Below are 25,418 nucleotides of genomic sequence, written 5' to 3' on the forward strand. Positions count from 1 at the left end.
ACGCGTGTCGCGCTGCCTACCTTTATCGACCGAGTTGTTTTTCCATTTCGTAAGCATATTTGAATAAATGGTAAGTTAGCGTAGCGGACCCAAAAAGCTCGAGAAAACTTATCTCAGTGAGGCAATAATCTTATGGGAATTGGGTTTGCAGTGAAATTGGTTCAAATTTTTTGCATATCGTAGATCTTGTTATTTTGAACAAAAAAAAAAAAAACGTCTCCATGGGCAAGATCCTCTGCTACGAATAGTTTAGGCGCTAGAAAAATGTTTATCCTATGTCCAGTATTCGTTTGTGTTAAGAAAAACTGAGAAAAAAAATTATTGTTTTTAACAAATAAAACCTAGGCGTGTAATCGGGCACGGTGACATTAAGTTTATGGACTCATCCCCCCGCTCCAACGTCAATGATTTTGCGATGAGAGAGGTAAACTGTGGTAGAAATTTAGAATTTAGTGCAAGTAAAAAATTAGCAACCGTGTTGAATGTCATTTATCTCGACTACTATCAACATTCCATAGTATTATTTACTTAATTCACACCCAATGCCGAAACCAATATCTAAAAAAACGTTTTTTGACACACAACGAATTGCGTGTAGAATTGGGGTTTATAATGAAATTTTTTTTATTTCACATTCTTGTAGATTGGAGAAAAATATTTTGGACGTATTTTTTTATTTTTTCAATCGAATCAAAATCGCCGTTAACATAACAGATTGAAAACTATAACATTGTGACGTCACCCACGTTAAGATATATCTATACATATTAAAATCAATGAAATTCAATCACCTATGACATGGAAAATTATCATTTTTAACGAAAAACAAAAAAAATACGTCCTCATTATTTTGGCTTGCGCTGCATTATGCACCCCTAAGAATGGAAAAAAAAATTATTTCATTCAAAACCCCAATTGCGCTAACTGCGACATTTTCACATCGGTGTTGCGTGAACTGTGCTACTGGTAAAAAACAAGTGACATTTCACTCAGTCGGTAAAGACTGACCACAGCATCCTCTTAAGAGTATACTATTATCGTATAGTTCATCCATCACTGATGTTAAATTTCGGCAGACAGTCAAGTTCTACTGCATTCAATACCGAATGAGAAATTTTTAAAACATACTTGTGGCATGCAAGAATATTACCAGAAAATACATTCATTCCTGCAATTCGTATGGCAATTCAAATTACGAGAATACACTTTTTTTTTATCGTTACTATTACGCGATGCAAAACTTTTCGTATATTTATGCTCGGGATAATTTACATGCAACGTTTAGCGAGCCGCGACTTTTCGAGCCGACAATGCATGGCATACGCCTTTATAATAGCTAAAATAAGTGAAATTCAACGCGGTCGGTAAAGACAGACTATACGGTATCCTCTTAATTTTAGCTGCGTCACTGAGACTTTTGTTTCGTATTATTTTTTTTTTTTCTTTTTCTTTACTTTTGTATTCTTGTTTGGGATCCCAAACTCATGAAACTATGTAGCCACGTCAGAGCCATTGATCAACACTATAATGCAGAGCGTGAGGTTTGAGGTAGGTAGAGGTCGACTTAAGGTTGCTTTATTAAGTGGCTGTGAAAAGTAAAATTTCGAATTCCCTGAATTTTCCATGAATTCTACAGTCAGAATTCAAGTTTTCACCCGATTACTTTACAACGAGAATTCCAAAGTACCTAAATTGAAGAAATTCGTTGTTTTGCGGATTGGAAAAATTTTGAAACTGGTTATTCGCTTACATTGTTCGCCGTGAATTTCAAGCGAATGCAGTATTTTGACGGCCTAAAGGTATTCTGGCGATCAATTTATTGAATGAGGTGAATGGAATTTCTGACAAAATGTGGACCAGCTGTTTCATATTTTTATAAACCACACTCTGACTTTACGAATGGCAAGTTATTTGTTAACTCGATAAAGACAACAGTTTTTAACAACAGCTTGTTACACTTTATAATTCGTTAAGGATAATACAGCTCATCGACATTTTGAAGTGGATGATAGTGACAACGCAGACAAACAATACGATATCTGACACAGTCTGGGTATATTCCAGCATTGCACATTGCTAGATGTTGACTCATCGTGCCACGCGTAGACTTGCACTGGTGTGCTAAGAATATTCTAATCACGACATGTTCATTTATCCAAATTGGTCCATATATGGTCCTTACGCCAAGTACAGAAGGATGAATATCGAAGAGAGTTTTTGAAATTTTCAACTACCTACGTAACTCGAAAATGTCCGAGAAGTGAAAAATTGAAGAATTCAATTGAAGACAAACTAGCAACGTTAAAATTCAAATTGAAAAAAAATTTCGTTTAACGAATTGATGTAACGAACCTCAAACCTGACAAGACTCCAGTAATTCAATATAATCACAACGATTGAGAATGTTGAAATTTGAAATCACGATCTATTTTTAAATTAAAAGCGTTGCGAAAGTGGCCCTTTTAGAGTATCTCCGAACAAAAATGATTGTAGAGTAAAAGATTCGCTTCCAAGCCTCATTGAAGATGTACAAATAATAAGGTGAACACGCCTTTCAATCTATGTTCGTAAATAACTGTTTGTAGGAAAAGCAATGTCTGTGTAAACATAGAAGAGAAAATGGAGAGGCACTTTTCGGGACGGGCAGAGGCGGAACCGTATCTCGTAGGACGTAATTCGTATAATAACATACGTTGGAATGGGTTACGAAGGCGTAAAACGGCTGGGGTGCGTCCCGTTCATCGCCATGGCTTATAACCTACACGAAAAACTAGAATGCAAAAAATTGCACCACATCCTGCAACGCCGGCTGTGTTTTAATACTGGCGACGTAGAACGACGGCCGTCTACAATAGCTTGCACCACGTTTCGCAACGATTGTATACCATACCGTATCAAGAATAGCAACTCGTCGTTCGTGCACAATGTGTCGGAAACACCTTCGGTTTTTTGATTGTGAAAAATGTTGAATCTTTGACGAAAAACGTATAGAGAAAGTATAAACAGGAAAATGGAAGCGACGAAAAAGCTCATTTCTTGAATTTTTTATGTTATAAAAACCATTTTGCCGCCATGATTGAACTCCTGCTGTACCGTCCGTGACAACTTCGGGTTTAAAAAGATTCAGCAACATGCAAAAACAGCCTGACACGTTAAATTCCGTTATTCCGTGTCAGGGATCATTGAGTAAAGTGGCAATTTCGAATATTACTAAAAATTCGAAGATGAGAATCGCGGTTCGTTTTTCACTTTCCGAAAAATTACGTGACAAAAGAATGCTCGAAATTGAATGTTATTATCATTGTTATGCAACTTTTTTCAAATTAATACATAGCTGTAAATATCTTGGATTTCTTTTGTGGAAAAAGTCGATTAAAAAAATTCTATCATTTACTTATTGAATTTTGATTAAACAAATTTGGCTAATAATAAGCGCCAGTAACGAATATAAAACTCTATAAGCTTTATCGAAAATGTGTGTATCGGAAGAAGTTAGCCAATATAATTACTAGATATAATTTTATCTTGCACACTACGAATGTTACCCAAGATCTTTTCAATGTGGGAAAACACAAATCTTGTCTACACCGATAATCTTAACGACTTTAGAGTAATTTTCGAAACTTTTCATTGTTTATATCTAACACAGGAAATTACAACAATATCGAATGCAATTTTTTCACACCTATTATATCCTTGAAATCGTTATTAAATAAGTTAATCGAAATATTCGAGATACGAAAGAATTGATAAACAAAAAACAACTAATATTTACCAACCTACGAGATTTCGGATCATCGTAACTTATTTCCTTATCATTCATCTATATTGGTATATTTCGATGAACTTTGCAGATTCTCCACAGGCTTCCGGCATCATTACGATTATGTTTCATATTTCTTGCAATGTTCTGACCAAGTCCCGCCGGGCGGCGCCATTAATAATTATTTACAATTCTTACAGTTCTTACAATAATTAATCGCAAGAAGATTAATAGAGGAATCTGATTAACGATATAAATGTTGTAAGTAATTAAATTACAATAAATTTTGCAATTTGTCATCGTGTTAGTGTTAAAAAAAATCTGCCCGCGCGCCGAGCGTTTTTCGTAAAATCATTAATAGTTACAATATTTATGACCCGATTACATTGAAATTTTTGGAAAGTTTTCCTCAAACATCACGAAAAAACGGCTCACTACAAGGTTTCTCAATAATTTCATCGCATACGTTTTTCCGCCAAACTTTCCGAAGCCTGGTTACCGATATCCCGCTATTTGTTATTAAATATAAGTAAACGTATGCAATGTTTAAGTGTTTTATCGACTTTGAAGGTGTGACGTATGTATTCTGAAAAAAACTGTAAAGATTTGAAATCATTTCACCAGTTATTGAGCTAGAATCGACGAGTTGAGTTCTAAAAAACATCGGATTTGAATAATAATCTAATTTAAAAATTATACTGGCAAAGAATATCGACTTCTGACAGGTTTAGTTGATGGGATTTTCAATTTTTTTATTTCACACCTTTTTTTCAACTCGCTTTCTGCCTGCGGACAATACTTTGCGAGTTAAATTTGAAGCAAAAAAGTAAAATAAGAAAAAGCAGCATAAACATTTACCGAAAATGGCAATCTCTCAGCCGAGGCCAAATTGAAACCTTAGATTTTGACGAGTGTCGTTTCCTAAAAAAAAAAAAATAAAATAAATAAATAAATAACTACTCGTCAGCGGTAGAAGATAATCAACTGTTGAACTCGGTTCACGATTACCCCATAAAATAAAGTTCATCGCAGAGTTGCAGATTCTGTAACGGAACACCGTGCAGCAGGCTGTTACACGGGTACGGCAGTGCGCAACGTATAATATAGTAAGTTCAGATTTCCTCAACATGAACGCGAATTAACGATCGCGGTGAAGCGAAGCGGAAGTGAGCAAGCAATGCACGAGCCGAAAGGAACGAGAAGAACGTGTGAAAGGAATGTAATATTGGCAAATATATGCGGCCGGGGAAGAAGGGGGAAAAACGTGAGCCAAAACGCGTCGCAGTGCGCAGAGAGAGAGAGAGAGAGAGAGAGGGAGAGAGAGAGACCAAGAGTAAGCGAATATCAATCTGCGCGACATGTGCCGGAGGGAATTATTCGCCAGGGCACAGCACGCGGTAAGCTTGCGTCTTCGTAAGAGTTCGAAATCCAAGACCGCAGAGCGAGGAACGCCCGACGTTTCCGGCAATGCGACGCGATGCCTCCTCCTCCCACCGTCGTGGACCCGGCAAAACCGTGTTCTCAGCGCCTGGAAGAACCACTGAGAAGGTTCCCGAAACCACCGCAGCGCCACCGCTGCAGTTTGCGAGTGAGATCATCGGCCTGTGAGACTCACGTGCTCTTCGCATCGGAAAGCGGATCTACTGCGCATGCGTCTCGGCGACTCGAGCCGTTTAAGGTCATGCAGTACTCCTACCTTTACCGACCGAGAAAACTCACCCTTTTACGCGAGCGATGCATCGTCGAAATTGGAAAACTTTCCGTTTGTTTGTTTGGGTAATGTAGGAATAAAGGGGGTGAGTTTGCTCGGTCGGTAAAGGTAGGAGTAGTACATTACCTTAATCACGATGTCAGCTACACCGATGGCATTCAAGGTGCGACGAGGATGCTCCGAGGACTCATTAACTTGGAAATCGTAATGAATAATTCCTAATAATCGATATTGATTTCGACTGATTGTTATCAATTTCTGATTTTCGTCGATTTTCATTGATTTCGAGTGTAAGTTTTGATTTCGAGTGATATCCCATTTGGACATAATCACAGAAAATCATCTACGTATGTACAAGAATGCTCGGAAGTTAATGGAAGTCACTTGGTAAACTGGAAATCAACGACAACGCATGACAAGATAGAAGACAATGGAATGTGATGAAGTTAAACCATTTGGCGTTTGAGGCACGACTTATGATTCTCATGATTTGCAACCCTTTCCGGACGATTTTTTCAACACCATTGTGTACAATTTCAATTAATTCGCAACGATTTAGGTTGCTTCCAGCTATCTCGATTGATTCCTCGTTATTTCAACAGTACATTGTGTGACAAAGGACGAAATTCGGCAATCACACAAGCTACGATTACCAACTTTTGACCCGCGTCTCACACCATAGTTTCTTCAACAAGCGAATGAAAAGTGACGGGGCTTTGCGCAGCAGTTTGTAGAACGCAAATCGCCAATTTCTTCCCTGTAGGGATGAAAGTGAAGCAATCCTGGACTGCGCATGCGCGAATCCATCTTTACATCACTGAGATAAAATTGGCCACTTTCTTTTCGCCAAACTGCTCCGCAAGGCCCGAATTTGCATGCGCGTGTGATAAAAAGAATATTCCAGTCATTCAAGTTTTTTTTACTGACAATTCCATTTTCAACCGTCAAATTAATAACTTCCTTGAGTGAATGTTTGTCGGCTCCGGAGTAAACGCGCAGATATTAATGGGCGTCGACTATCATCCGTTACACGATACATCGGGAAGATGACACTCTGCAACTGCGGTTTATAAGCTATTTCGGGAATTTGAATCAACGTTCAATCTTAAAATACATTTCTCTCCATTACTTGTACGAGCAATTTTCCTGCAGCAGTGAGTTTCCACGTTCTTTTCGGATTCCCCATGGTTTCGAGTGTGTAAAATTTTCCGCATTTTACCGGCATGATACTTAATTCGGGGTATCATACTTGCTGATAATTTGCCCGAATAAATGTTCTTCGAACTGTGTTTTGTTCGACACAAATTTATTTACTAATTAAAATGATATATGCCTCATTTTAGAAAAGTGGCAAAGATAATACTTTAACAGCTTGCTTAGAATACTTTTCAAAGAATTACAGACAATCAGAGGAACATAAATCAAATTTCAAACTCCTGACTATAAATGGCAATATATTTTTGTTCACACTTTTTCCAATTCTGTGTAAGTTCGTGCCGTTTTCTTAAAATTCTTTCTTTGTCCTGTTCCGTTATTTTTCTCCGTTTCGTAGGGTCCCGTTCGTCGATCGGCCAAATCTTCTGAAAACTTGTGCCGACAAGCAAAAAGATAGGTAGGCAGGTAGGTAGGTAGGTAAGTAGATAACTTCAGAACTCGTTTTGGGTTGCAAGGGGCGATCGGTTAATTTACCTAGGTATAGGTACAGGAAGCAAACAAACAAAGAAAAGAGGTCTGGTCACGGTCGATGGGTGCGGCAAAAAACGTGTCTGCAGAACTGTTCACAGATCCCGAATAGACTGCAGGTATGAATTTCGAAGAAAGGTAAAAATACGTAGAGCAAAAAAAAAAAAAAAAATTATAAGATTTGAAACCGAAGTGTAATGTATATATAAATAATGGAAATGAAAGATCCTACAAGAGTACTTAATCAGACCCGTATATATATATACTTGAAGATTTGTAACAGGGAACTAAAAAATTTCACTCAAAACAAGCGAAGTTCCAGGCCCAAGCTTACACAAATTAATGAAAACTGAATGGATTTAAATTTGCAGAAACAATCCTGAATTTTGCACCGGATAATGTGAAATTTTGCGGCTAATTTCGCTTTAAGCTTTCCACCTTCGAATTTATATTAAAGAAATATCGGTTTTCGATAAATAATCAAAAATTGGATGGTTAAAACTTACTTTGGAAAAAAAATAAAAATATCCAATCGAAGGTCCAAGAGAAAAGAAAAAGTCTCAAACACAAGATTAACACATCAATTATTCAGGTTTAATTAATCCAAACTACATAGATAAGATTATAATTCAAATAATTTCAAACAAAAAATCCTGTACCGTGTTTGAAATATTTCATGTGAATCTTCGAAAATTTAATATTAGATCAATACGGATAATTTATGTACATACGTATAAGCTTTGCCTCAATCCCAAATAATTTCTGCATTGATTGGTATTGTTCTGCAAGTAAATAATGATAAATAAATAAATAATAATAATAATAATAATAATAATTTATTGTATCCATGACAATGTTGGACAAATATGACATGATAAGAAAAAAGAGCACAATTCCTAAGACTAATTATGGTAATAAATAAGCCGAGTAAACGAAGAGCCAACGAGAGAAGAATCCCACGTGGGTGTGAATGGTTAAGGTCGCGTAGCACTCCTACCTTTACCGACCGAGCAAACTCACCCTTTTTCTTCCTATATTAAATAAGCGGAAACGTTTCTTCGACGGTGGATCGCTCGCGAAAAATGGTGAGTTTTCTCGGTCGGTAAAGGTAGGAGTATTACGTGACCTTAAATCAAGAAACGGCGAGTCCTCGCGCTGCAATTTACTGAATGATTGTGAATGCTTGCAAACGTCAGCTTTGTTTACGGATCGCGTTACGATCTCCGTAATACAGTGTCGAGATGTAAGGTGTGCGTATCGAGGGTCATGCCACTTGCCGCAACCGCGGATCATTTTCCGCTTGCATTCGCTTTCGCACTTACATGGGTAATTCGATATTATGCTTAGCTCCGCTCAAATACGCTCTTCCGCCAACCATAATATGACTCTTTGTTATTACTGTATTCTAGTATTTTTCATTTTGTTTTTATTAACAAACGTTCGTTGAATACGTGAGAAAACTTGTCGTCAAATTTCGTAATCAACAACTAGCCGAATTATCTTGACAGTTTAGAAGTAATCTCGTTATTGAACGGCTTCCTCGCCCTTAAAAGCGAGGAATCGTTTCGAGTATCGTTCGTTCAATTTTGATGAATAAAAGATCATTTTATTCGTAAATCAGTTATTCTCAAGTCTTTTAAAATTTTTTGACAACAACAACGGGTTTTCTACTAAAACATTGTTTATAATTGTCGATTGTTTATAATTTGTAAAACTAACAAATAGTGTCTCTTAGGTTAACTGAACAGTTGTAAAAAAAAATCGACCGTCGGTAATTCCTATGAAATTCATTTGTGAACGGAATGAGGTATAGATCACGAAAATTGGGCAACCATATAATTTTGGCGTTAAATTGTATGATTCAGTTTCCACGAGAAGTTTTTTTTACATGTTTTATTCGACTCCACTAGTCGCAATTTTTCTGCAAAACAATAGCGGCAACGTATCATTCAGGGAAGAATCGTTTCAATATCGGAAGGTTACTGCATTAAGCGATCTACACTTCCTCGCGCTTAATTAGAGCTTTACAATTTATTACTCGCCTGAAGATGAAGTGACTCACAGATATTCGCTGTTAATTATCATTATAGCTCGTGAGCCGCCTGCAGACAATTTTTTACCGTGAGTTTTATTCCAAAACAGTTTCGAACACAAAACAAGAATTTAGATAGTACAAAAAAAAAAAAACATGTTTCATAAACTAATGTGCCTAAGTAGTAGTTTCATATTTTCGTAAGTTTATTTTGTCGTTTAACGTTTCTTTATGCATCTTTACAATACATCGTCATTCAAATTTCATGGATCATCCGATGATACCTACCGGAATAAATCTCATGACTGAATAATTATTTATATTTTTCTTCGTTTCTCATTTAGTAAACAAATTACATTGATTGTATTCTTCGAAGAATTATGATGTCACATTATTGAGGCACTCACCGTGAAACTGAAAATAATCTTTTTATCAATGACTAATAAAATTCTGGAAACTTTTAGGCATTATTATTCTAAATGAAAAGTTTGTATTTCTGGATGATTAATTGGCCGACTTTAATTCAGTAAACTTTGTAAAAACTACATGGCATAAAAATTTGAAGACGACTTAATATTTTCCAGTAAATTCCTTCTGCATCGATGAATTCAGAAAAGTTATTTAAACTTTGAAGGTTACTAAAAAAGCGTTTAGTTTCGTGCCACATTTTCTTACTCACACATTTTCTGGATTTTTGGGGTCGACGAAGTCCACTATAGTCAGATTTTGAGATGGGCACATCAATCAAAAAACGCCACTCGTCATTTATGGCAAAAATTATTAGAAACTGTAGATCTCTTTTAGCGCATCTATGACATTAAAATACTACTGCGATGGCTTATCAACTCTTCGATATCTTCTAAATGGCGCCCCATTTCTCACCTATAGGCTCCATTGCCCCAAAATCAAAAAAATTTCACAATAGAGTAACCCATGACAACAAAACAACATATTTTCTAGTAATATTCCGGCTATAAATAATCTGTCCGAATTCAGTAAAATGAAAGTCATGTACTGTCCAAGTTTCAAGCTACCTCTAGTCATTTGTTAATTAAGTAAACAAAAAATAAGCATAAGATGACTCGGTTGGTAAAGCTTTAAGAGAATGTTAGTCACTCTTTACCGACCGCGTTAAATGTTGCTTATTTGGACTGTTATCAAGACCTGATAATCATTCATGTAAGAATACCGTAGCCAGAGCAATTCCACACGCAGTGCCAACTACAAATATCTAAAAACGTTTATTTTTGCGCAAGAATAATGTTAAAGAAATGAATTCCTGTTATTGAAGTATCACTTATTGCAGGAATACATTTCCTCGCGCTATTCTCGCGTAAAGCCAGAAAGTTTTTGGATAGTATTTGATACTGGTCAAAACAAGTGACGTTTAACTCGGTCGATGAAGACTGATGATATCATCCTCCTAACGCACTTCCTTTGTTGTTGGCACGATGGGAGGCGACTCCAATCTTTAACGATCAAGTACAAAGTGTAATGGTGTAATTCTCCGAAAAACCGACCAAGTCTATTCGTTAGGTCAACACCAGTTGGCCTCCTGACCGCGAAACGTGCAGAGGAAAATAAAAAGAAATTAACAAGTAAAAAAAGCAAAGGACGGATACAATTCTGATACGTAAAGTAATGCGGTAGAATGAAAAAAATTCGGGCTTTCGTAGCTGTATCCTCAGAATTGAGGTCGTCAATTCGACTTTGCCAAGGATTTCGTTAATCAGCGTCTGCGACGGTTACCATATACACATGTTGTCGGACGTTGAATCTTACGGTCACTCGTAACGTGCAAGCATTCGTACCGCATACATAGTAGAAGCTGTGTAATTTTCCGCTACTATTTATTTACAAAGTTCAACCGTGAAAACTGATAATTTTTTTTCTGTCACGCGGAACTGAGCTTGGGATAAACCTGATTCTTAAAAACGTGGTACACGAACTGTACGATTTGCAGGTTGTAATTAACTTATTACAATGTGCCAAAATATAATTTGTATTATGTGTTTTTCTAATTACAAAATACAAGTGTAATTTTAATTACAACTTACTAATAAAATTATGATTTGTAATTGAGATCAAAATGGAACATAAATCGTATTGGCAATTCATGTTTGGACGCACGCAAAATGCAAATGTAATTTGTGTTTTATTCGTTGTCCTCACAATTACAAGTTGTATTTGTAATTTGTAACAGACTCCTTGAAATCACGCCCAAAATGTAATTTGCATTGTCTCTGCCTTTGATTACAAATTTCAAATGTGACATTTATTTCACTATCGTCGCAATTACAAATTGTATTGGTAATGTGTGACAGACCCGCTGAAATCAGGCCTCAATGCTATTCGCATTTTGTGTGCCTTGAGTTACAAATTTCAAATGCGTCACGTATTTCACTGTCGTCTCAATTACAAATTGTAATTGAAATTTTTAACACTCGTTGAAATTATTCCTAAATTTAATTAGCATATCGCGTGTCTACAATTACAAATTTCAAATGTGACATGTATTTCACTGTCGTCTCGATTACAAATTGTAATTGTTATTTGTAACGGGCTCACTGAAATCAGGCTTGACGCACTTTGTGTGCTTTCAATTACAAATTTCAAATGTGTCGCGTATTTCACTGTCATCTCAATTACAAATTGTATTTGTAATTTGTAGCAAACTCATTGAAGTTATACCTGGATGTGAATGGCATTTTTTGTGTCTTCAATCACAAATTTCAAATGTGACATGTATCTCACTGTCGTCACGATTGAAAATTGTATTGGTAACGTGTAGCAGACTCACTGAAATCGGACCTGAATATTATTCGCATTTTGTGTGCCTTGAATTACAAATTTCGAGTGTGTCATGTATTTCACTGTCGTCTCAATTACAAATTGTAATTTGTAACAGACTCATTGTAATCATGCCTGGATGTGATTCTCATTTCGCGTGCCTTCGATAAAAAATTTCAAATGTGTCATGTATTTCCTTGTCGTCCAAATTACAACTTATTTTTGTAGTTTTCAGCTTGTTACTGAGTAACAGCAGTTGTACCGATCACTGGCCTTGTAATCGGGGTCCTTCATCTCGTCTGTTCCTAACCGCGATTAACGTCGAACGGAAAATTTATGAAGGTTCTACTGTATCCATCGCACGCCCATGCACATACATTGTGTAGCTGGCTGCACACGGCACACATGCATGGTGAAAAAAACGTGTTCAGCATGTGGCAGTCGAAAATCCGCACGTATCCTCCTTGCCGCAAATACCGCAACGCACCACACCCATGCAGTAGTTCCCGCAAGCAGACATCGGCGGCCTCTGATAAGGACTCCGCATCGCGTCTCTGGTCGCGTCGTCTGACCGTCACTCCGACGGGGCGAAAGGGAGGGAGGGCAGCTGCGGCTCCGACGTATCAAGGCATCCGATGACGTCACTTCCCGTCTACAGTCCCCGTAATGATCTTACTTCTGCTGTTTCTTTTCTCACTGGATTCCCGCTCCTATTGCAGCTCTGCGCTTATGCTACTAATGCTGGTTACTTTGTTATTTATGCACGCGGACACGTGGAAGGTGGTGCATGTCACACGTGCAGGTGGTCCAAGGGAACAGATATATATATCTTAAAATGCTATATGGATGCTTGCCTCCGTTCTTTCTCATCTGTGTAGGTGAATTTTTTTTACACTCAACACTACCCGGCGACAGGGGATTACGTTCTGGGAACTCGATACTCTGCTTTAAAATTCCGTGAGGTTTCTCGATTAGGTAAAAAAAAAAAAAAAAAAAAAAAAAAAACAGACGTTTCTTTCAGAATGCGTTTTAAGCCAGCATGACTGACAAACTCACTCGTACGGTGTAAATATCATTCACAGAACTCTCAGAGGCGTAGAAAATCGTAATTCTTTGACAATAGCCACGGGTTTCCATACCTATCAAAATTGCTCCCTTCAAAGAGCGAAACATCGTATTTCTTTTAAGCATAATCGTATGTCTACGAAAAGTGAATCCTTTCTTCTACCTCCAATTTTGTCAGATTTACGCTATACTTTTGACTACGTTGCAAACTGCCAAATGGTGTATTTGAATTTTATTTGTTCAGATAAAAAAAACTGAAGAAACTCAAAACATCGTTCCCGATCAACGACGAATGATGAATGTTTGAGAAAGCAAATCATAGAACAAAGAAGATTCGATATAAATTATAATTTCATTGCTATACGTAAAATAAAAAACTTTATTGGTAATAAAATTTTTTGTACCGTGAGTGTAATAGTCATTCCTGTACTAAATTGTACGCCTTGCAGCGATAACTATACTTACTTTTTTTCAACCACCCGTTGTATGCCAAGTACAACGAGTTCGATATAAAAATTAATATTTACTCAAGTAACCGATCGATTCCCAGAGGTTATTTTAAATCGCAGTTGAATCAGCGAGTTCAAAAATCTGTGGCGTAAATAGTTAAAAACCCGATACAATGTTTACAGAATTTCCGAGAACCGAGTTATTTCCCTTATTTCATCGCTTCAACAACAGATTGACGCGATGGAATAAATAGAAAATAAAAGAATCGAACGTGAATTGAAACGGTGTTTCGAAGAGGCTCGTCGAGTAAAAGAAAACTAACAACGCGTTGCACGCTTTCGCGCCGTAGTCCCCAAATGTTTTCCTCGTCGGGCCCCGCGTGTCGCTGCTCTAGCCAGTCCCCTGTGTACAAGAGAGTTCGTGGTGCGAAAGATAATACATACGTTGGAGGATATTCTTAGAAAAGGCGCGGTTTCTACGGTTCCCCCGTAAAACGTCCTAGCTAAATATTTGACAAGTGAGACTGCATACCCACACTTTGCATATATGCAGAGGTACAAAATGTATAGAATCAGTGAATGCTCGCGTTTGCCGTTGCCATCGCAACGTAATATATTATACGTATATAATATATATATATATATAATATATAATATATATATATATGTGTGTGTGTAGGTATATATGCTGCCGTATCGGCGGTTCGCACAAGCCATTTTAACTGCAGCCACCGAAATATGAGATTATTTATTTATAAATTTTGCAAAATCAGTCTGTGAGAAGAGTAAGGTAATAATAATGGAGAGAGAGAGAGAGAGAGAGAGCCCTGACAAATATACTATGTATATTACGTATGTGAAAATGATACATTTTATAAATACATGAACTTTGGTGTTAATTTTTACTCGTAACTACAAATAACCGGAAATATATTTAAATATAAAATCGTAAGACGCAAAAGGACCGAAAGCATCTGAACAGCAGATGTAAGATAGCAAAAGAAGAGCAGAACAATTGATGGATTCGATAATTAATTACATTGAAATTTTAGAGTTTTGTACTTTGAGAGGCAGTGAAAAAGCATTAAATCGGGTTGACCCTGTAACTGCGATGAGAGAAATTCTGTTGCTTCATCCAGTGACATTGAAAAATGTTTGTTTTTTGTTTTTGCAAATTCATTTTAACTCATCGATCATCGACGATTCGTCCGTTATAATAACGATATAAATAAATCACTATCGAAACCTAGAGAATAATAACGGGTGTGTCGCAAGAACGCGACGAGTTGAACGTCAATCAGATTTCTGCAACTCCAAGAATATCAGCTCAACTTGACTCATTAAACTAATAAAACAGATCAACGAGTAGCCAAATCTCTAAATATAAGTCGTAAAATTTCCGTACCAACAGCGAATTGCGCATACAATGTGCGTAGTAGACATGCATAATCCATGCGTTAAACCGTGTAGCGTCGGGGACCGTGGTGGCTGCACACGTGATCCGCATCGCAGGTTGAGTAAGAAGGCAGTAAAAAGAGAGAAGGGGGGGGAGGTAGAGAAGAAACGAGGCAGCGATAAAGTCGGAGCGAGAAGAAAGGAGCAGAGCGCACAGCTCTCCCGTCATTCATAAAAATCTTAGAACTGCCGAGCGTGAGTGCGAGCGAACTTTGCGTTACACACGCGCGCATGCGCGCTCGGAAACGTCGCACGGCGAGTGCAGCGGGTCGCTGCGCTAGCGTACGAATCGCATGCAGCGTCGGCGCTTGCGTGCTTCGACGATCCCGTAAATGGGTCGAGAAAGGGAGACGCCGGCTAAACGGCAGCTGCCCACGCGCGTGGGTGGATGCGGGTAACTGGATGGGAGCCTTTGCTTCGCCCTCCGCGATTCTGCCTACTTCGAGACGAGAGAGACCGAGGATCGGCGGAGAAAATAGAATAGAATAGAGTAGAATAGAATAGAATAGAATAGAATAGAATAGAACGGAATAGGTATTGAGAGATTGTTCGCCACGGTGCCATGCTGCTCTGAGACCGAAGGAAGGGTGGAAGAGAAAGCCTGCGTGCCGTGGAGAATTGTGTCGGTAATAAATGGCATGTACGAGTAAAACTCCAAGCTTTTTTGACTGGCATAATATGTAACATGTAATTAACAAAGTTTAATGATAGAAATGTAGGGTTTGAAATTTACTCGGTAACTTTCCGGGCATTCGTTGCGATAACGTCGAAGACTGTGAGGCTGAAGTTAGTAACGTTGACGTAACGATAGATGGGAAGAAAAATTTATGATTGGACAATTTTGGGATGACTTTCTAGGAGTTTGCTTGTCGGAATTGGTTTTATATTTTGTTTATAATGATTTACTAAATTTCGAAGTCATGAAGAGAATTAGCGATTTTTACTTAACACGCATCTTTACGGTAACGTTACTGAATTAATCCTCATCAAAGACTGGGCTTTTTTAAAAAATCCCTCGAATACACGCAATTCTTGCGATTAGAATTAAAAATATTTTGATAGTAGTTCTCGTAGCATAGAAATCGATGTTCGATATCCAAATTCCAATTTGCTGAATACCATTACTTTGCAAGATATTTCATGATGTATTTCAATATGTTTGTTTATTTTTATTTTTATTTTTTTGCTAATAAATGGCACAATCTAACGATAAATCATCGGATTTCACAGTGAGTGCGAACTTCTGTTTTCTATTCTACCAGAATAGCTGTTGAATCATTTCACATTTCCTTCAGAAAAAGTTCATACGCAGCTCTCCCAAGATAACATAATTTTAACCCCGTTTAAACTTTACATTCGGGAACTTACCGAATAAGTTTAATCCAAAGAGGCAGAAAAATATTTGTGTAATGAAACTTTTTGAATAGTTGAACTTTCACGCCGATGACAAAAATTTGGAGCTTTATTAGCCTGCCCCCTTAAGGGTGCATAATGGGAGGTACAGTCAGAACAAAAATATGCCAAAACGAAAACATGAAATAATAAAAGTTTGAAAAGTTCAGTTGAAACGAATCAAGTTAAATCTGATGACGAATGAAAGAAAAGTTCTTGCAACGCAGAAAAAGTTTGAAACGGAAAATTTCTAGTGTCAAATTCTTATTAGTAACAACATCACTACCGTAATCGCATTATTCTACTAATTTTTCGCCGAAAAATTCCTGTACTTAGTTCGTCCGATTTTAACGAAAAATATAGGTAATTTTAATCATAATTGAATTTCTTATAAATCATTCGAAACAGATTTTCTCTTGATTTCGTATTGATTTATGGAAAATTCATTCATCATACTCAATTTATTCCTCGATTTATTCATATATTCACAAATAGAATCAGTTATCATTCATCAAAATCAAGCAAACAAAGTGAATTTTTCAGAGAAGAAAATTGCAATGTTATCAACACATTAATTAAAATTCAATGCGTTTACTTTTTTTTTTTTTTTTTGCGTAACTAGGATTTTTTTTTTAGTTTGATGTAACCTTTAGTGACGCTTCTAGACCTTTTCTTTACACGTTTCTGCTTCGATACTTTTACAATCTGCCACATACATCAATACATCCTCAAGAGAATGCTGTAATCAGTCTTTACCGATCGAGTAAAATTTCACATGTTCTGACTATTACCCAGATTTACAAAGCGTCACTAAAGCAAAAAAGCTGAAAGTAGCACTATTCTATACGCAACGATGAGTATAAATATCCAACAAAAGTTGCCTCAAAATAAGTGAAACTTTACTCGGTCGATAAGGTGTGACTATACCATTCTCTTAAGATACAAAAGAATTAACGTATAGTGAAAATCATTGATTCGTCGTTGATATTGCTGTACGAGAAAAAAAAAAGAAAAATAATCTTACTGCATGAGAATAAGATGACGTAATATGATGTTTTAGTATGTATATGAGAATGAAATGGATTCACGAACATGGATGACTAAACAGAATTTCATTTCCAGCAGACAATGATACAATCATTTTGTTCCAAACCAAGTTGACAATTTACTATGTTTTCCAGGTATTCCTAAAAAAAAAGCTCTTAAACTCGATTTTTCACACAGTAAGGCTAAAAAAATTTTCATTCCCAAAACATACTGCGCGGCAAGTGCAATTTGTTTACTTATTTCGCTATCCAGTTGTTTGCGGGTGATAGCAAGCTACGAAAAATCATAGGCGAAAATTGATATGCTTTCATACTAGCAATGTCAAAAATAAAAAAAAAACTTACCGGCTGTGTCATCCGCGTGAGAATAAATTTGTAAATGGGAGTAAAAACCAGTTTAACCCTTTAATACGTACATTTTTTCTTACGTGTGATTCACACTCCGCTGATTGCGAGTCTGAGCTCGAAATTCAAAAATTCATAATAGCGGGTCTAATATAGCGGACGTAAATTCAAACGGATATTTTATTTTGATGAAATTTCATATTACATAATTTTCGGGATCACTGTACGAATCTGAACTCGAGATACGAAAGTTCAAAACCGCGTATTCAATGCGGCGGACATAAATTGAAAAAGTTACGTGATTTTGATAAAAGTTATAGAACTTTTGGGATCACTTATAACGAATCCGAACTCGAAATTCGAAATTTCAAAAATTCAAAATCGCGGTTCCAATATGGCAAAACAAACAAGAACATCAAAAAGAAAAACTTGAAAAAAAAATTCTTTAAAACGTTACGGTACGAATCAGGATTGCGTAAAAATTGTCATCCAAATTTTCGCGATAGATTGTCAGAAGATACTTTTTTCCTTATTTTTTTTTTTTAGACTTGGAAATATTTAAGAGACCATGTAGTGCCAAAAAAAAAAAAAAAGAAAAGTTGTTACGAAAAAAGTAGTGTAATAAATAAAAGTCGGTAAAAAAAAAAAAAAAAAAAAAAGTCAATAAGAAAAGCTCTTCCATGCAAGAATGTTCGACGAACGACACTGTGCGAATACGTCTCGCTTAGCTTGCATGTAAATCCGCAATGTGCGGCATAGGCATACCGGGAAAACAAACTTACAACTTTGATAAGGCAGCCGAGTAACTTAGCCCGAGGGGCACTGCTCTCGTGATATCGTGAGCCACGTTTATGACTTTCCGGCTTAACCACAACGAGGTGCAATGCAACGCGGCGCGAGGCGGGCTGAGCTGTAAGAATTATTCGCGTATAACCGACGTAGGCAAGTCGCATTTATTTCTTCGCCAGACTTTCGCCTGCTGCATTGCACGCGCGCTCCCGTATTGCTATCACAAATTTCCTCCTCTTGCGCTCGTATATAGAAACGTGATGTATACGAGCGAGCCTCGAAATTCTCAACATAGTTCGATACTTGAAGGCACACTTAACCGGGATCAGGAAATGTGTGATCTTGCAATAATTTAACAATAAGATAATATTACTGAATATTTCGTATTCGACATTTTCGGTTGTAATTTAACCGTTTGTCATTTTTATTTGCAAATGGAATGTCTGGAATATCTGCTGTTGATGATTCCGCAATTGCAGTCGGTGAAATTCGATAATAATATTGTTGAAAGTTATATTATGACATTTCGTACGAAAGAGGCCAATTTTTTTTTTTTTTTTTGGATTTTGAGAGGTTAAACCGAACTTTGATTACATCGAACATATTTTCTCTAGAGATTGAACTACTGATTTTGTAAAAACAATATCTTGTAATATAAGTAACTTGCATGTCTGTGTGTAAAAAGAGATTCGAAATAAAGTTTGCTAATTTTTAGTGAAATTCTGCAGCTGTGTATGAATCATCGACACTTTCGCCTTCGTTTTTTTTTTTTTTTTTTTTTCACTTTTCTTCGTCTCTCCCTTCAGTTTATCTTTTCATCGCCAGTTTTGACAGGGTCTTGAATTCTGACAGTTTGAAAGACAAATGAAAGCAGCGACGACATGCAACGAACTTTTTCTGTCTTTCTTAATCTCTCTCTTTTTTTTTTTCATTTTGGCAAGAAATATAAATAAAAAAGCAATTTGAATTTTTGCCAAACTTCTTGAATACAGTCGATAAAAGTATTCTAAGGTCATCTTTACTTCTAGCAACGCTTCGACGTTTTTGCTTTTGACTGCTGTTAGAATACTTAAAATTTGGACGCAATTGAAACGGGCTTTATAAGTGGATTCATAAACAGTTGCTTGTTGGTCTGTTTTTTTTTTTTTTTTTGATCCATGAAAGGAAAGATGATCAAAATTCATTGTATATTGCAGAGATCTTCGTCGATCGAAGCGTTTCAGATTTTCATCTCTTCTTCAAACGAATCGTAAGAACTACGTAAGAAAACTACTGTTAAAAAACCTACTTCAAGACACGAAGTGTAAAATTTACTCAGTGCTTCTTTTTGATGATATTTGTAAGCAAAGAATGTTTTCATAAATTATATTTTAAAACGTTTAAAAGATGAAAAAAATGACAAGAGTTCGACTGTAAAAAATTCTTCCAGAACTTTAACTTCGAGGCGACTAAAAAATAGATTGTCAATTATGAAAAAAAAAAAAAAAATAGGATAAAAATTCTAATTCAAGTGAATAATTCTCAGCAGGAATAAGAATCTAGAATGATTGGACGATAGAATATTCACGATATCAAATTTTCAAAGAGGCAAAATTCTGTGTTTTAGAATTTCAAAATGCAGAACATCGATGTAAGGAAGAGTCGAATTACATAAACAGAGAAATTTTTATGCGCAGTTACTGTACAATCCTCAATTATGTTCATTTATTACCGTAAATGAAAAACATAATTCTAACTACAAATTAAACATAATTTTGTAACTGTAAAGAGATCTCTAAGTTTTACTGTTCTTCTTAATTCTAAATCGTCAGACATATACTGTATTTAAAATACTATGAGTGAAAAAATATTCAACTATACAGGTTAAATGTTAAAAGGGTAAAGTTAATAACGTAACCGTATCGAAACGTTGAAACAAAAATTACTATTTCACACTTTTGGAATTATTAAAAAAATTGAATTTAAAAAATCTGAGTTTATTCGTGCTTTATCAACAATTTCCTAAATTTCAGATGATCCTCCAAGCTTACAAAATATCGAGTTTTTCTAAAGATGCATGCATATGTTTCAATAATAATAACCACATTCTTCAGCAATTCGAACAATATCAAAACCAGCGATTGTCACGATACCCATTTTCCCATAATTTTCCAGAAACAAACTAAGATTGGCTTGCCAGGTCTCAAATAATATTTTGGTATTCCATACTTTGACCATTCTCGCGTATTCGAAAATGAAATATTCCAACCCTCCCATTTTCCAATCTTCCCAAATTTTCACCCGAATCCTTTAAAAATTCCGCTCAATAATTAACAAATTATCAAACATCGACGCAGGTATGATAAAAGTCTGCGATACGAGGATAAAAAAATACACCGTCTGCAGCGGCTTGTTGCAGCCGCCAAAACCGGTCGGTGAAACTACCGCATTATACACACGAGGCACGGGAGCGCGGATACTTGCACGAGATACGTTGTGTTATATGCATGGTAATTTAACAGATTGGAATTTTCGCATTTGTCCGCAGGTGGGTCAGGCCGCGGCTGCGTTTATCGGTTGGTAATGCAGAGTGAGAGGCGAACCCGTCGTCTGTCCGTTGATTCGTCTGACAGTCCAACGAGTAAGTCGGCTACACTCTCCTCGTCTCTATCCGTTCCCCGGTCAGATATCACGTCGGCTTATAATTATAACAGAGCCAATCTATCCGAGCCGAGCGTTGCGGCATTATAGACGCAAATGGAAACCTTGTTCGATTTTTGAAGGGTTAACCGTTACGAGGGAGTCGGACGATATCGCGTCTGAGGAGAAAGTGCCGTGCTGCAGATTTTGCGCACCCGAGATTCCCGCTCAAAGATATTTACACCTAGATAGACATTATTCTTATGTGACACGTATTATTCAGACCTCCGATATTGTTACGTATGAAACGAGATTCGAAAGTCGAACGGTTTTTCAGCGATTGGAAAATAAGAGAAAAAAAAGAGAGACGAAAAGAAAAAAAAAACACCGTTCATTTGCGATTATTATTCTCAATCGTCTCGAATGAAATGCGAATCATTGTTTTAATCAATTGTCGAGTTCTGGATAAAACCGACCGCGGGATTATCGCGCTCTGCGTTACCGACCATCGCACGCTACGAAATAACGTTACACGAAATAACTCGTGTTTTATCAAAATGCTGTAACTCGCGATTGGTTTATATGGAATTTATCAAACAACCAAGAGTCGACGAATTTTTCTGGACGTCGGTTGCAAGGAATAAATTTATAGGTGATTTTTAAGACGGGAAAGACGTAAAACGGTGAGATAATCTTGGTTCTGGCATTACTACTTGATTCTATAGACGAGACCGTAAAAGTGACAAGGAATGCGTATTTTTTATTCAGGGCATCTACTCAAATTCACTACTAAACAAAAACTTCCACATATTTCTAAAGACGGTATTCACAAAGCACGGGTAAAATGATTCAATTTTTAGATGGTAATTGTATTTTCAATTCAACAGAGGCAGGACAATATTGTTCTTTTCAAAAATCTTCCCGTACCTTTCCGTCTCTTCGGTTGTTCGATAATTGTTTAGAAAGCAGCCTTCGCTGAATAAAAAAAATTTCGTCGCGTGAAAACGTCTAATAATCTCGGAAGCGATTGATCAGAGATCGTTGATTCGAGTTCGTTAAATTTGTATGCGGAAGCTTTTCGTGAAAAGATTTGATTCTCTTTGTCGCGTCCCAGATACCACCGAACCAGCCAAATTTGACTCTTGTCACAAAGCATAGTTGAATCGGGGTCACATTTTCAAACGCGCTTGTTATTGACAAGTTTTCAACAAAAAAAATCACTTTCAATGTACACAGAGCACGCATTGCCGATACTGCTAATTATCTGTTGACTTTTCGTGTGATTAGAAGGATGAAAGACTTCATTTCTGCTCGGTATTACGAATAAATGTGACGTCACACTAACTCGGAACATTTACAACAGAATGAAGTTAAACAAGTCGTCGCATCTTCGTGTTAATTAAATGGATTTCACGAGTGCTGAATCGTATATTTTTCTCAACTTGTAAAACTTGCATATTAAAAAGAAAAAAAAACAAAATGTTCAACATGGAAAGTTTGATGATGTAAAAATTTAAAACCGTCCCGTTGTGACCGAATACGATAATATTTTACCGTCAAAGTTTGAATCTCTTTTGCAAAGTTAAATCAGAAACAGACTTGGCTCGAAAAATATTGTAAAAAAAAGAAAAAGAAAAAGAAAAAGTACTTCTCGGAATACACGATAATTCAAAATCAAATGTCGAAAAAAGTATAACGATAGCTGAACTTACACGTCACGCATACCATTTTGATTTCTCATCGTTCGGTTTCTCTCAAGTCCCCCCCCCCCCCATTTCGGCGGTAAATTTAAATCACGGTTGAAACGAACGCGCGTCGGTGCTTGAAATAATACGGAAGTTCAGTGACACCTCGTTCCGCGATGGTGACTTATTATTAGCCAGCGTGTGCCTCCGAACCTGACCTAGTTTTCTCCTGCGGGTTATTCCTCCTAGTGAGAGGGTTGGCCACGGCGAAAGATTTTTTTATTTTAGTAAACAAAACCAAAACGTCGGGTCAGGCACCTGTGCCTTGACGCAATTAGAGTCGGTCTCTGATGCCTCGTCTATTTTTGAGTCTCCGAAAATGAGTTTACTACGCTTTCCTTTTCGATTTCTTTAAACTTCCGCCGTTCGATTATACTTAAGTTTGAAGTGGGTTGAATTTTTTTCATCCCCATCGTTGATTTGAGAAGCGGATGACGCCGAATGACTCACCTGGTCGCATTGCAACCACAGTATGACGGAGTTGTGATAGCGAAGCGGACCTCCGAGGCCGGAACCCCCGGCAAGTTGCTGCTCCCTTAAAATTTCGGAATGTTTCGTACCAAACTGATCGAAGACCTGCAGCGATCTGCAAAATCGAAATTTTAATCAGGCATTAATTGTCGTGTCTAGTCGTGATTGACTCGGGTTTGCAGGGCTGTAGACGGAGCGGGGTTGAAATTTCGAATTTTTTTTATAACGAAACATCGAAGTTTCGAAAATTTAAAGTTCCGAAAGGACAAAATGGCAAAAATTTCAAAATCTGAAACATCGAAATTTCACCATTTTCATCTTTCTTCGTGTTGGATTTTCCATATTTTTACGTTCGGAATCGTGGTTATTCTGATTTTTCACACCCACTTGTTGATTAAACTACGCCGTGTGAGTATATTTTAATTTTCTAAATTTTACCCTATCGAAACTTTGTTGTTTTGCAAAAGTTCGATATATTCAATTCAAGTTTCGCCATCAAATACCTGATTCGGAATAAGACGCTTTGCGAACTTTTCAAATTCGAAACTTCATCCCCACCCTGGCTGTACGATCAATCGGTTATGGGATCGAACGATGGATCGATTAATTATTATAAGAAAAAAACTAATTCAAAGTACAAATTAACGATAATCAAGTAATGAAAGATACAAATTACTCGTTCTAAATATAAAAAAGGAAACCATTGTTGAAAAATAGCGATTGATCGGAAGAACATTTGATTGGAACCTTTGTTATAATACAGATTTGATACATCTACGCATTATTTTTGTTTATTTCATTTTTAATTTATTTTTTTTTACTTACGAAACATTCTGACTTCAGAATACGAGAAAAAAAATTGCCGAGGAAAATTTACTACCTGATACCAGAAAAAATTTCGTAAATTAAGAAATTAAGAATACTCGAGCAATCTTGAAATTGTAGTAAGTATGATAAAAGGAAAAAAAAAAAATTACAACAAGTTTATTTTTTGAAACAGGAAACCAGTTATCTGGATTGTCGGATGTTGCGTTAGCAAGCGTATCATAGCCAGTTTCCTGAATTGACGGAAGTTATAAGATCACGAATCAGAATGGCGAGTAACCGCTCTGACGATTGTTGCTCCAGTTACGGATATTAAAACTTAAAAAAGAAGCAAACAAACCAACGGACGCCGAAAGTACGTTGAAAATTTGAATCAAGGTCGTCGTGAAAACGACTACGTCATATTTTACTTGTTATCCAGGATCTTATAAAACGAAAATTAAACTTCTTTCGTCATTGTCTACTATTATACAATAAACACAAATGACACTCGAATAAAATGCTTATCGGTTTCGATGCAATTTTCGAGTACTTTAAAAATTCATAACTTTTATCCTGGCTCGATACCAAAGTTGAAATTTCCAGAGCTTATTAAGGATATAATAGACGAACTTTCCTGAAAATTTTTAGCAAATCGAAGTTCCAAGAAAAAAGTTACAGCTATCTGAAAATAGCGATTTTTCAAAAATCGATTGCCTTTTGTGGCTGTATATTAAAGAAATAGAAGAAAATTAACGAAATGTAGGCCGGATATCGATAGAATAGACCTCAATGAAAATCATCAGCAGTTAGTCAACCCTCTAGATTGAAAACTGTAGATTACAGAGCCTTTAAAAAAAACCGGTAAAATTTCGTTAAAACAGTAACGCAGTTGGAAGCTCGCCTCAAAGTCGGAGTATGAACTGAAAATCTATTTTTTTCCTGAAAAATAGAAGGTCGACAGAGAAGAATACCGTTTCGAACGAGTCTCCAAGTTGATTAGAAGCTAAGATAAAAAAAATGTTAAAATGACTAAAGGATCGACTTTTTTAAAATTTTTGTAAATTTCTCCAGCGGCCAAATTTGATCGTATCGGGCTGAAATTTTCATGATCGTCTCCTTTTCTGCCGTACTTTCGAAGGAAACAATTAGCATCAAAATCGCTGACCCAAGTGCGCACACTTTCGTCGAAAAGTAACGTATCTGCCCACCTATATATGTATACATACATAACATACAAGACTTATTTTTATTTTGCC

At 36.6% G+C, this 25,418-nt stretch overlaps 1 protein-coding gene across 3 annotated transcripts in view; it reads right to left on the bottom strand.

Annotated features, from left to right (window-relative positions):
* LOC107228172 (tRNA dimethylallyltransferase) overlaps nt 1-25,418 on the bottom strand; it is a 117,526-nt gene that overhangs the window by 24,907 nt on the left and 67,201 nt on the right. For 2 of the 3 annotated variants that reach the window (XR_006902729.1, XM_046730806.1), the window contains exons 4-5: nt 23,335-23,470; nt 7,889-7,939 (exon numbers count right to left, since the gene is read on the bottom strand). Coding sequence is in view for 2 of the 3 variants with exons in the window: in XM_046730806.1 (XP_046586762.1) it covers nt 7,889-7,939; nt 23,335-23,470 (187 nt within the window). In the remaining variant the exon portion in view is untranslated. The remainder of the gene's footprint in view (nt 1-7,888; nt 7,940-23,334; nt 23,471-25,418) is intronic. The other variant, XM_046730807.1, reaches the window with a different exon arrangement.

Source organism: Neodiprion lecontei, chromosome 2 (genome assembly GCF_021901455.1).
Source record: "Neodiprion lecontei isolate iyNeoLeco1 chromosome 2, iyNeoLeco1.1, whole genome shotgun sequence".
In the NCBI taxonomy this organism is placed as follows: Eukaryota; Metazoa; Arthropoda; class Insecta; order Hymenoptera; family Diprionidae; genus Neodiprion; species Neodiprion lecontei.